This window comes from Numenius arquata, unplaced genomic scaffold (genome assembly GCF_964106895.1).
Source record: "Numenius arquata unplaced genomic scaffold, bNumArq3.hap1.1 HAP1_SCAFFOLD_1708, whole genome shotgun sequence".
Lineage (NCBI taxonomy): Eukaryota > Metazoa > Chordata > Aves > Charadriiformes > Scolopacidae > Numenius > Numenius arquata.
In genome coordinates this window covers 1-12,120 of record NW_027415067.1, presented here as the reverse complement: position 1 = coordinate 12,120, position 12,120 = coordinate 1, and the positions used below count along the sequence as shown (strand labels likewise).

Sequence of the window (12,120 nt, the reverse complement as noted above, 5' to 3'; positions counted from 1 at the left end):
CAGGCGCGACGCCCATTGGCGCGGCGCGGCGACGGACGCGACGTTTAGCCAATCGAATCCTCCGGCTTCCCCATCAGGCCGGCCTCCTTCTTTTTATTGGCGGGCGGGCGCCGAGATTGACGGGCGGTTTCGCCAATGGGAAACCGCCGAGCTTCCCCGCGGGGCGCCTTTAATGGGTCCCCGAGCCTGGACATCCGGGTACCGCCGGCCGCGCGCGGTGTCGGCGGGCAAAAAAAACCACCCCCCGCACACACCCCGGGAAGGGTGGGGGGGGCGGGGGAGGGAGGAGGGTGTGAAGGAATTTGGGCCCAACGCGGCCGCCGTACCCGCCCCCGGCCCACGTGGCGCCCAGCACCGGCGGGCACGTGGCCCGGCGCGACGCCGTCACGGTGAGGTGGGGGGGCGGGTGCAGGCCCCGGTACTGGGTAGGCAACCCCCCCCCCGGCCCCCCACGGCCCCGACCGTGCCCCGGCAAGGCCTCGCCTCAGCCCCGAGGCCTCCGCCAGGCCCTAAGATGGCCGCCGTGGCCGCAGGCCAACGCTCTGGCACCTCTTCCCCCCCCCCCCCCCCCCCCAAATCTCGATGGTGTCATGGCGCCGCCCGCACCCCCAGGGGTTCTCCCTGTCCCCCCCCCCCGTTCCCCCTCGACACCCCCCCCCCCCCCAAGAAAGCACCTGGGGAGGCAGTAGGGAAAATACCGCAGCGGCTTTTATTTACAGACCCCCGGGGCTTGGGGGCGGGGGGGGGGGGGCGTTTCCTATTGCACAGTGCGAGGGGAGGGGGGGGGCCCAAAACCCCCCAAAACTCCCCCCAAAATCCCTTCCCCACCCCTACCCCATCCCCTACCCCCCGATGGCCCCCAACACCCCCCTCCCCCGGGGGGGCACAGGCAGGCGGTGACAGGGCGGAGATGATTGGGGGGTTGGGGGGGGGACACGACATGAGGATAAATAAATAAAAATATATTAATACTGACATATAAAACCCTTTGTGAGCCGGGGTGTGGAGGGGCTGGGCTGGGCCCCCTTGCCCCCCTCCCCCCCCGCCCAGGAGGGAGAAGGGGGGGGGGGTGTGGGGTGTGTGTGTGAGGAAGTGGGGGGGGGTCTCTAGCACTCGAGGGTGGCCCCGAAGCTCTTGCGACAGTCGATGGCTTTAGAGCTGGGGGGCTGCGCCCGCCGCCGCCGCAGCTCCTCCTTGCCCAGGCTCCCCGCCAGTTTGGTGTAGGCCGACTTGTACTTCTTGTCGAAGGCGGCTGCGAAGGCCGGGAAGGAGAAGGAAGGGTGGAAAGGGGGGGGGACCATAAACACACCAGCATTACCTGGCTCCCCCCCTCCCCCCTTCTCCTAAACCCCCCCCCCCCCCCTCCCAAGACCCCCCTCCGTACCGATATCCATGTGGTCCCTGCCCAGCGCCGCCAGCGTGAGGAAGAGGATTTCCCGGTAGATGCTCCTGGGGAGGAAGAGCGATGAGGGAGGGGGGCGGTGGGGGGGTAAACCCAGCTCGGTGATGATATAAGGGGGTCCCGGGGTGTGTGTGGGGGGTGTGTGTTCCCAGCTCCTACCTCTGGAGGTGTCGGGGCCCCCCCGGCTCCGCCAGTGTCTCCAGGAAGAGGGCGATGGCCTTGTGGACCTCGCTCAGCCCCACGTGGCTCAGCACGGCCTCCAGGAAGGCCAGCGAGAAGGGGTGGCCGTGGGGCCGCCAGGACCGCAGCCGGGTGGGGACGTTACCTGTGGAGGGGGGACGGTCGGGACAGAGGAATAGAGATGGGGATCAGCGTCACCCCGATACCTACTGCTGTGTCCCCCCCCCCCTCTCTCCCACCCCCCTCCCAACTCACTGTGAAGCCGCCAGAGGACGTAAAGCGGGGGGCTGCTGTCGGGCTCGGGGGCCAGGACGTCCCAGAGCAGCCGGATGCGGACGCAGGGGGACTCGGGGGGCTGCGTCTGCGGGACAGGAAAGTGGGCACCAGGCTGGGGGCAACCCCCCAAAACCCCTCCCTATAGCGCCCCCCTCTTCCCCCAGTTTTACCTGCGGGGCCGGGGCGACGTGCTGGGAGCCCAGTAGCAGGCGGGGGAGGTTACTGGGCAGCCCCAGGCGTTGGAAGTACCAGACGAGGTTCCAGTAGATGATGGGGTGACTGTCCACCAGCTCCGGCTGCGCCAGGAATTCCCCCCCTTCGTTTTCCACCAAACTTTCCAGCTCCTTCCGCAGCACCAAGGGGCTCAGGTAGGCGAAAGCCACCCTCTCCGACCGCCGTGGCACCTAATTGGAGGGGGAGGATGGGGTGAGTGACAGGGGTGACACGTTGCTGGGACACCCCTGGGGATGGTTGTCACCCCCGAGCTCCGTGTCCCGGCTCCGTACCGCCGCGTCCGGGCAGCCGTTACAGAGCTCCGGCTCCGGCTCGGCCTCGTCCAGGGCCAGGCAGCGGCGACGGTCGCTGAGCACCGGTCCCTGCGAGGCGGGAGGAGGGAGGGAGCCGTCCTCGGTGGCACTGGGTGACAAAGAAGAGGAGGGGGGGGGGGTTATGGAAAGGGGGATGGGACAGGGGACATTAGGGGTTTGCCCAGAGGATGGAAGGTTGGAGGGAAACGGTGGGGAGCAAAGAGGGGGGGTTAGGGACACTGGGGTCACTGGGGACACCAGGGGGGATGTGGACATTAGGGTTTCCCCCAGAGGATGGGAGGACACCAGTTAGGGACACTGGGGGGGATACAGGACATTAGGGTTTTCTCCCAGAGGATGGAAGGATGGGGGACACTGGTGGGCAGCAAAGGGACACCGGGGACACTGGAGACACTGGGGACACCAGGGGGGTGTGGACATTAGGGTTTCCCCCCAGAGAATGGAAGGACACCAATTAGGGACACTGGGGACACTGGGGACACCAGGGTGATGTGGACATTAGGGTTTCTCCCCAGAGGATGGAAGGATGGGGGACACAGGTGGGCAGCAAAGAGAGGGGTTAGGGACACTGGGGACACTGGGGACATGGGGGACATGAGGGCGGATGTGGACATTAGGGTTTCCCCCCAGAGGATGAAGGACACCAGTTAGGGACACTGGGGACACTGGGGACACCGGGGGGGATGCAGGACATGAGGGTTTTCTCCCAGAGGATGGAAAGACGGGGGACACTGGTGGGCAGCAAAGAGGGGGGTTAGGGACACTGGGGACACCATGGGGGGTGTGGGACATTGGGGTTTTCTCCAAGAGGGTGGAAGGTTGGGGAACAGCAGTGGGCAAAAAGAGGGACGTTGGGGACACCAGGGACACTGGAGACCACGTGGGACGTAAGTTTTTTTCCCTGAGGACAGGACAAGGGACACCGGTGGGCAGCAAAGAGGGAAGTTGGGGACACTGGGGACACCAGGAATGATGGGGGACATCAGGGTCTTCCCCCAGAGGACAGGGGACACTGGTGGGCAGCAAAGAGAGATGTTGGGGACACCAGGGAGGATAGGGGACATTAGGGTCTTCCCCCAGAGGACAGGGGACACTGGTGGGCAGCAAAGAGGGACGTTGGGGACACTGGGGACACCAGGAAGGATGGGGGACATTAGGGTCTTCCCCCAGAGCATGAGAGGAAGGGAGGACACTGGTGGGCAGCAAAGAGGGGTGCTGGGAACACTGGTGGGCAGCAAAGAGGGGTGCTGGGGACCCCAAGGACGGGGGACAGGAGGGTTTCTCCCGGAGGACGGGGGACACGGGGGTGTAGGGGAGGGAAGTCCCACCTGGGGGGCTGCTGGAAATCCTGGATCTCGATGCTGAGGAAGGGGACGAAGGAGCGGCCGCAGAAGGGGCAGGTGGTGTTGAGGTTGGAGTCGTCGGACGTCCAGCCCGCCATCACCTCCTCGTCGTACACCAGCGCCCCGCAGCCCTGGCACCGCGAGCAGCTGGACAGCAGGACCTGGCCGGTGACAGCGGCACCGTCACACACACACCCCCCCCACCCCAGCAAAGGCTTGAAGCGGGGGCAGGGGGGCCACGGTGGGACGGGACACCCCCCCCCCCCCCCCAGTCCCCGACTCACCTCCACGGCCGGCGGCTCCTGCCCGCTTGCCCCGTCGGCCGGTGGCTCGGCGGATTTGGGGACACCGGTGCTGCCCACCGACGTGTCCGACAGGTCCAACTCGCTGCCCAGCGAGACGGAGCTCTGGGGAGGAAGGGGGGGGGGACACGACAGGCACCATCAGCGGGGACAGACGGGATGGACAGACGGACGGACAACCACAGCTCCGAGCCGGGTACCTCGGAAGCGGTGGATTCGGGGCGCTCCCGTGGGCGCAGCAGGGTCTCGGCGGGGCTGCGACGCGGCTGGGGGTCCCCGTCCCGTTGCTCGGAGCCCCGGCGTGGGACGGCGGCGGCGTCCCGGGATCCCGTGGGGAGCTCGGTGCTGGCGGCCGGCCGGAGGGGGGGCCGTTTGCCAGGGGACAGCAGCTGCTGCAGCTTGGCGGCCAGCCCCCGCCTCGGCGTACCCCCCGACGCCCCCCCTGACCCCCCCGGCCCCTCGTCCGCCCGGTCGCTCTCATCCGTAGCGAAGCTGATGTCCGAAAGGCTCCCGTCGGCAGAGCCGGGGGGACCCCGCAACCGGGGGGGCAGCGGGTCTGGGGCTACGGGAAGAAGCGGGGGATGGGTAGCGGGGGGCTCCCCCGGCCCCCCCCGGCCCCCCTCAACCTGGGTGCCACCGGGAAAGCTGAGGCTGCCGCTCTTCACCAGCCGGGGGGCCGGGGGGGCGTCCCGCAGGCTGCGCCCGGCCCAGGTGGTCTGTCGCTGCAGGCTGGGACGGGGCGCCGGGGGGGCTCGGCCACCTGCAGGAGGGGACAAAGGGGATGTCAGCGGGGAGAGAGCGTCTCCCCCCGACCCCCCCCATCCCCACCTTACCTGGGGGGGCAGCGGTGGCGGCGGCCCGACGTTCCCGTTGCCACAGGGGCTGCCGAAACTGGGCGGCCCCCAGCACCACGTTGCGGAGCTTGGCCCAACGCAGGCGCCCCCCCTGGGTGCCCGCCGGCCACTTGCTCTCCAGCACCGCCTGTGAGGTTGGGGGGGGGGGAAACAAAACACAGTTAGGTGCTTTCGGGGAACCCTCCTGGTGCCCCCCAAGTGTGCGTCGTCGTCCCCCCCACCCACCCCCACCGTCACCTTGTTGTAGTAGCCGTAGGTGACGGTGTTGGGGACGATGCCGGCTCGTTTCATCTCCAGCAGCACCCGCACGGAGAGCACCGGCTCCCCGTACTGCCCGCAGAGCTGCATCAGGATGCGGTAACAAACCTGGGGGGGGGGCGGGGGGGAGGCAACCAGGGGCGATCAGGGATGGCCACAGCACCCCCTTCCTCCCCAAGAACCCCCCCCCCCCCCCCTCCCTTGCCCCAAACGCCCCCTACCTCATCCGGCAGCACCACTTTGTGAGCCTCCATCTTGCGCAGGACGTCGTAGGCCAGCTGGAGGGCCCGCAGCTTGGCGGGGGCGGCGCGGACGTGGGTGGGCAAGTAAAGGAACCAGAGGCCGTAGCAGTGCCCCAGCAGGCACTTGGCCCACATGTCGGGCACCGAGGAATACTTCTGGGCCACGCGCTGGGCCACCTTCATCTCCTGGGAACGAGGGGAGGAAGAGGAGGGAGCTGGGGGGGGAGGGGGGGGGGGGGGCAGCCAGCGTCTTGCCCCCTTCACTGTCCCGTCCCTGCTGAGGCCTGGCCAACTCATCGCAGTGTTGGCCCCACTCACCTGCTTGGTCCTGCGTGGGGCCGGGCTACTGGGGGCGCTGCTCCTGGCCTGGCACAGCTGGGCCACCAACGGGTCCCGGGGGGGCTCCAGGAGCTCGGGGCGCAGGGTGGGGAACCCATCATAGCTGGGGGTGGGGGGGAGCAGAAGCTGAGTTGGGGGGACCTGGGGGGCAGAGGGGCTGGGGGCGGTCGGGGGGGTCTCACTGGTATCGCACGGGTGGCTCGGAGCCATCGGGATCCGCCGGTTGCCCGGGGGGGGCAAGTAGAGGCTGAGTTGGGGGGATCTGGGGGGCGGAGGGGTTGTGGGGGGCCGGGGGGGGTCTCACCGGTACCGCGCAGGCGGCTCGGAGCCGTCGGGACCCGCCGGTTGCTCAGGGGGGGTGATGAAGACGGTGTGCTCGCCCCCCCGCGGGTCATCCAGCTCCATCAGGGGGGTGTCCTCCGGCTTCTCCAGCTCCACCTGCACCTGGGGAGGGGACACGGGGGGTGTCACCGGGGTGGGGGGACGGAGGGGACGACACAGGGCCACGGCGTGGAGGGGGCAGGACCCACCTTATCCACGCAGGTGTCGAAAAACTCCAGGCAGGGGTCTCGGTCGCTGGCGAAGGAACAATCCTCGATGAACTGGGTGAAGAGCTGGGTGCGCAGGAGCTGCCCGTAAAACCGGTGGTACGCCCGTTCCCGGGACTTCAGGAACCCTGGAGGAGGTGGAAAGGGTGGGATGGGGGGGGATTAAACCCAGCTGACACCACCATCACCACCACCCCCCCCCATCACCCCACTTTTCCCCTACGGCCCACCCTGTAGGGCGAAGAGGCTGCCGGCGTCGCGGCCGGCCGGGGCGGGCGCCAGGGCGATGGGGCGCAGGAAGGAACGATATCCCCGCAGGACGCAGGCCATGAAACGCAGAAAAGCCGCCCTGGCTTCCAGCTCCAGCTGCGCTCGTCGGCCCCGCGCCGCCTCCGCGTCGCTCAGCAGCAGCTCCAGCGACGCCTCCTCCCCCGGCCCGCTGTACACTGCCAAAACAAAGCGTGTAGAGGGGGGGTGTGGGGGGGTGTGCGCGTGTGTATAAAAATTAGGGAGAGGAGACAGCGGGGGGGGGGTGTGCCCCCTACCCCCCCCCCCCACCTTCCAGGACCCCCCACTCACTCTCATCCAGCTGCTGGGAGAGGCCGTGGAGCGAGGCCAGCAGCACCTTGCAGGGGCGGCGGGGAAGGGAGCGGGGGGACAACAGCTTGCGTTCCTCGCTCCTAGAAAGCGGGGAGGGGGGGGGGGGACACAAAAAGGGACGAGGGGAGGGCGGCCGGTAGGACCCCCGACGTCCTCCCCGCTTTGTGGCTAAAAACTGGACGGGGGGGAGAGGGGGGGGGGAGGAAGGAAGGGGGTGACTCACTGGAAGATGGTGTTGGTGTCCAGGTCGACGAAGATGACGTCCCTGGGGGGCTCGTAGAGGTCGAAGTAGCTGGAGTGGATGCCTACAATGAAGGGCACGGGGGCACACAGCACGTCAGCCAGCGCCAGCGGGCACAGCGGGATGTAGGGGCACTGCCAGCGCAGGGGGAAGATCATCTGGGGGACAGGACAAGGGCCATCAGCGCCGCGGGGCCGGGGTTGGGGATTTCCCCCGGCGCCGCGGCGCGTTGTCGCACGCGTGTGCGTGCGTGTGTGTGTGTGTGTGTGTGTGTGGTGTCGTGTCGTCCCCTTCCCTTTCCCCCCCCCGGCACTCACCGCCACCAGGGCTTCGCCCACGCTGGTCAGGACGTCGGGGCGCAGGGAGTGGATGAGCAGCTTCTGCTCGGTCAGCACGGCCACCAGAAGCGCCACCGCGTTGTCAGGGCCCAGGTTCTGCAGCAGGGTCAGGAAACTGGCGCCGCTGTTGAGGTAGTTGTTGGCGGGGGGGGGACACACGGGGGACACACACATCACTCAGCTGCCCCGTGTCCCCCTCCCCATGTGTATTTGTCCCCCAGAGCCGTCCCTACCTGAGCGGCAGCGGGGAGGACACGGGCCGGCACAGCAGCAAGTTGTCGTACGGGGACATCTGGGGGAGGGGGGGGGGGATAAGGGGGGGGGACACACGGGGACAGGGTGAGCTGAGGGGGAGCCAGCAAAGGGACGGGGACGATGTGGGGGGCGGGGGGGGCACGCACGGGGGACACACACACACACGATGACTCACCTGGACCAGGATGCGCGGCCGCTGCGGGGACGGGAAGGGGACGTTGTGCATGAAGTGCGAGATGTGCCTGCAGGCAGAGGGGGACGTCAGCGGAGGGAAGGAGGGGGGAGAGAGGTGACAGAAGGTCACCCCCCCATTGTGTCTGTGTGTGCGTGTGTGTGTCCCCTCCCCTCCCCAGCGCTCACGTCTCAAGGGGCAGCACGTGGGGCCCCGAGATGGAGTAGCGGTAGATAAACATGAGGAACTTGCGGAAGACGTCGAAGAAGGGCCAGTGGGAGAGGACGCAGATGCTCTTACGGGTTTGCAACGAGCGACCGGCCACGGGCCGCCGGTCCACCACGCTCAGTAGCCCCAGGCGAAGGCTCTGCTTCTCCGACAGCCTCTCCCGAGGAAACGCCTCGTGGAACTGGATGGCCGCCCCGTAAACCTGCGTGGGAAAGGGAAGGGCGTAAGGGTGGGAGAACACCCCCACCCCCACCCCCACCCCCCCAAAAAAAAACTGCCCCCCAGCCAGCATGGAGCCCCGACCCCCTCCTGCCTTGTCGCCCGAGGCGCCCGTCAGCACGAAGGTGGAGAAAACGGGCAAGGGGTACTTGGTGTCGGCCGGCCAGCTCTCGATGGTGGCCCCCATGGGCAAGCAGAAGACGGGCACGGAATCGGGCAGGGGAAAGGACTCGCTGTCCTGCTCCGGGTAACGGCCCAGCAGCCCTGGACGGACAGACGGACAGAAGGAGGAGCCTCGCTTCATGGTTTTGCCCAGGAAGAGGCTGGGTGGGCGCTCAGCAGCCTGCCAAGGCCCACCCCCCCCAACAGCCCCCCCAAAAAATGACCAGGAGAGCCCCCTACCTGCTTCGTAGACCAGCGTGTTGGCCTTGGCCATGGCGATCTTGTAGCACAGGAAGAGGGCAGGACCCCACTGCAAGGAGGGAACGGAGCTGGGGGTCAGTGTGGGGGCCGGGGGGTGGGGGGACATCCCGGCAGCGGTAAAAAGGGGTTGGGGGGGTTTGGGGGGGGGGGGGTGGGACACACACACACACATGACGCCGACGCCGGGACCCACCATGCTGGTGTTGAGGTTCTTGTCCACCCGACAGAAGGTGTGGGGGGTGCTCTCCCCTTTGCTGGGCATGATGAGGCAGATGTCGGTGACCCCCAACGTGTTGTGGCCGTGGGGTTCGGCCGCCCGCCGGTAGGTCAGGAAGGTGCGTTGATGTCCCGGCCCCCCCGAATTGAGGTTGGCCGAGCGACTGTAGGGCGTCGTGTCCAGGATCTTATAGCCCGGCTTCGGGCGATCCTTACCCTCATAGTGCACCCTGGAGGCGGCGAAGGGGGGGAAAAAAGGGGTGAAAAACCCTCGGGGAGTTCACGCGTGTGTCCCGTCCCCCCCGAAACTCAGAGCCCGTCCCCGTCCCCAAGGCGCTCACCCCAATTCGATGAGGGGGGGTTTGTCCCGGCTCCGCTTGTAGCATATGAACATCTGGGGGTTGTTGAGCAGCCCGGCGTTGAGGTCGACGGGGTGACCCGAGGTTGTGGTCTCGATGCAGGTGAAACCGTGGGGCACCTCCTCGCCCTGCGAGCGGATGATGACGGCCACGTCGGTGATGGGTTCGCTGGGCCGGGCCGCCCGGTGCTGTTGATTCTCCTCCTCCAACGGCCGCGAGGTGTCCGTCAGTCCGGCCACCACGAAATAATCCACCAGCTGCGGGGGCTTCTCGTCCGACATGGCTCACGGCATCTGGAAATTGGGGGACGGGGGACACGGACACACACACGATGACACACGGAGAGGGATGGGTGACACCCCAACCCTGCCCCATAGCGCGCACACACACACACACACACACACACACACCCCCACCTCCCTCCGGCGCCCCACAGAGCAGGGAAAGCTCCTCCTGGCCCAGCAGGCTGACAGCGTGGGGTGCCCCACGGCGGAGCTGGTGGCCGTGGGGCACGGAGGAGCTGACGGGGCGAAAGCTGATGGGGACGGGAAGGGAGGAGGCTTCCGGTCACGCCGCGATGTGATGGGGACCCCCACGGCTTTGGGGGGACACACACACACACACACAGAGCGCACCCCACCCTCAGCACAGCGACACCCCTCGGGCAGCACCTCTGAGACAGGACACCCCCCCCCCCCCTTGCAGCGTGGCCCCCCCCCCCCCCCCCCATTCAGCTCGGTGGCTCCAAGCCCCGGCCACTGTCCCCTCCGTGCCCCCCCCTCCCCCCCCATCCCCAGTGTCCCCAGTGTCCCCAGCTTGCCCGGGGGGGGCCGCAGGAAGGGGGTCCGCGGGGGCGGCCGGAGCTGCGCAGGGCGGGCGGGAAAGGGGAAGGAAGCAGGCGAGGAGGCCGTGAACACCCACGTCACCCCCCCCCGCGGCCGTCACCCCCCCTCCGGGGTGTGTGTGGGGGGGGCACAACACCGGCTCTGCCCCAACCACACCGGAGAGAGGGGGGTGTGTGTGTGTAAACCAGTGCCAACCCCCACCCCAGGGACCCCAAGCAGGGACACCACGGTGGCCCCACGACCCCAGGAGAAACGACCCCCCCAATTATCCCGGGGGGCGGGGGGGGCGGATCACACACCCCGCTGGGACCGTGCCAGCATCCCCCCGTGCCGGCAGGGACAGGGACAGGGCGGCGCTGGAGCCTGTCCCCCGACCCCCAGCTGGGGACCCCGGGACCCCCCCCCCCCGGCCCTACGTGGGTGGGGGGGCTGGGGGGGGTGGGGGGGGCCACTCAGGATATTTTTAGCCCAGGGCCACGTGACGACGGTCGAGACGCAGCTCCGGCTCCCGATTTAGCTTCCTGCCACCCGCCTCCGGTGGGGTGAAACTGGCGGGGGGGGGGCCCCACACACACATTTCCCCCCCCCTCCCCTCTCCCATGGGTCCTCTCCCTGCCCCGCAGTGGGGCACCCCCACTGAAAGCCAGGGGGACACGGCAGGGTGCTGGGTGACGGGTCCCTTGAGCCGCCCCAATGGTCCCCACGGACCACCACCCCCCCCACACCCCACACCCCCCTCACCCCCCCTCACACACCCCCCCCCCGGTGACCCCCAGCGCGGGCAGCCCCAGGGAGGGGGGGGGTCCCCGTGGGAGCAGGAACCGGCCCCACCGTGGGGCGGCCAAAGGGGAAGTGATGACTGTGGGGGGAAGCAGGACCCCCCCACACACACACAGACACACACACAGTGGGGCAGGAGGAACCGGTTGCCGGCTATGGGGCAAGCCCGCCCCACGGCCGTGCCCCAAAGGCAGGGAAGCGCTGGGGGGTCCCCCAGGCAGCAACATGTCCCCCGGCAACCTCTGCCCCACGTGTGCCTGGGGACCTTGACCAGCTGAACCGCCCTCTGCCCCATGGCTCCCTGCACCCCACAACCGCCCCCCCACCCTCCCCACACACACACACACCACCGCCCCCCAACCCCGTCCCTCTGGGGCTGGAAACCCTGGGGTGGAAATGGGGGCACCAGCAAATGTCAGCCGGGCCACCGAGACACCCCCGGCCGGCCCTGAGCACCCTACACACCATGGCCAGCCCCACAGGCCCTATAGCCGGCCCCACAGGCCCTATAGCCAGCCCCACAGGCCCTACACCCCGGCCCCACAGGCCCTGTATACTTCATAGCCAGCCCCTATATACCCTACACGCCCTGCCCACAGGCCCTATAGCTTGCCTCACAGGCCCTACACCCAGCCCCACAAGCCCTATAGCCGGCCCTATACACTGCACAGCCAGCCCTATACACCTCATAGCCAGCCCTATATACCCTACACGCCCTGCCCCACAGGCCCTATAGCTGGCCCCACAGGCCTATAGCCGGCCCCACAGGCCCCATAGCCGGCCCAGGCCCTATGCCCAGCCCACAGGCCCTATGGACGGCCCCACAGGCCCTAGGCCCGGCCCACAGGCCCTATAGCCGGCCCAGGCCCTATGTCCGGCCCCACAGGCCCTATAGCCGGCCCAGGCCCTATGCCCAGCCCCACAGGCCCTATAGACGGCCCGGCCCCTACGCCCGGCCCCACAGACCCCGCAGCCGGCCCCACAGGCCCTACACCCGGCCAGCTCCCTCCGGCCCCGGGGCCACGAGCAGCCCCCGGTTTCCCCCGGTCTCCCCCCGGTTCCCCCGCCGGTACCTGCGGGCCGGGCCGGGCCGGGCCGCGCCGCTGGGCTCCACCGGGCCGCTACCGCGCGCCCGCCCGCCCGGCCCCCGCC

At 68.7% G+C, this 12,120-nt stretch overlaps 1 protein-coding gene across 1 annotated transcript; it reads right to left on the bottom strand.

The window, feature by feature from the left end:
* Positions 1–1,106: 1,106 nt before the first annotated feature.
* DENND4B (DENN domain containing 4B) lies at positions 1,107–9,636 on the bottom strand. The gene is given in 26 exon segments (XM_074167459.1): positions 1,107–1,252; positions 1,385–1,449; positions 1,562–1,727; positions 1,838–1,937; positions 2,029–2,262; positions 2,365–2,494; positions 3,735–3,910; positions 4,034–4,156; positions 4,252–4,811; positions 4,885–5,032; positions 5,143–5,271; positions 5,385–5,591; positions 5,724–5,847; positions 6,049–6,214; positions 6,217–6,420; positions 6,523–6,738; positions 6,872–6,972; positions 7,116–7,291; positions 7,451–7,595; positions 7,705–7,763; positions 7,902–7,968; positions 8,087–8,328; positions 8,440–8,609; positions 8,748–8,817; positions 8,962–9,214; positions 9,326–9,636. Coding segments are annotated over 26 exon segments (4,476 nt in total). The 5' UTR covers positions 9,625–9,636.
* Between the last annotated feature and the right edge of the window lie 2,484 nt (positions 9,637–12,120).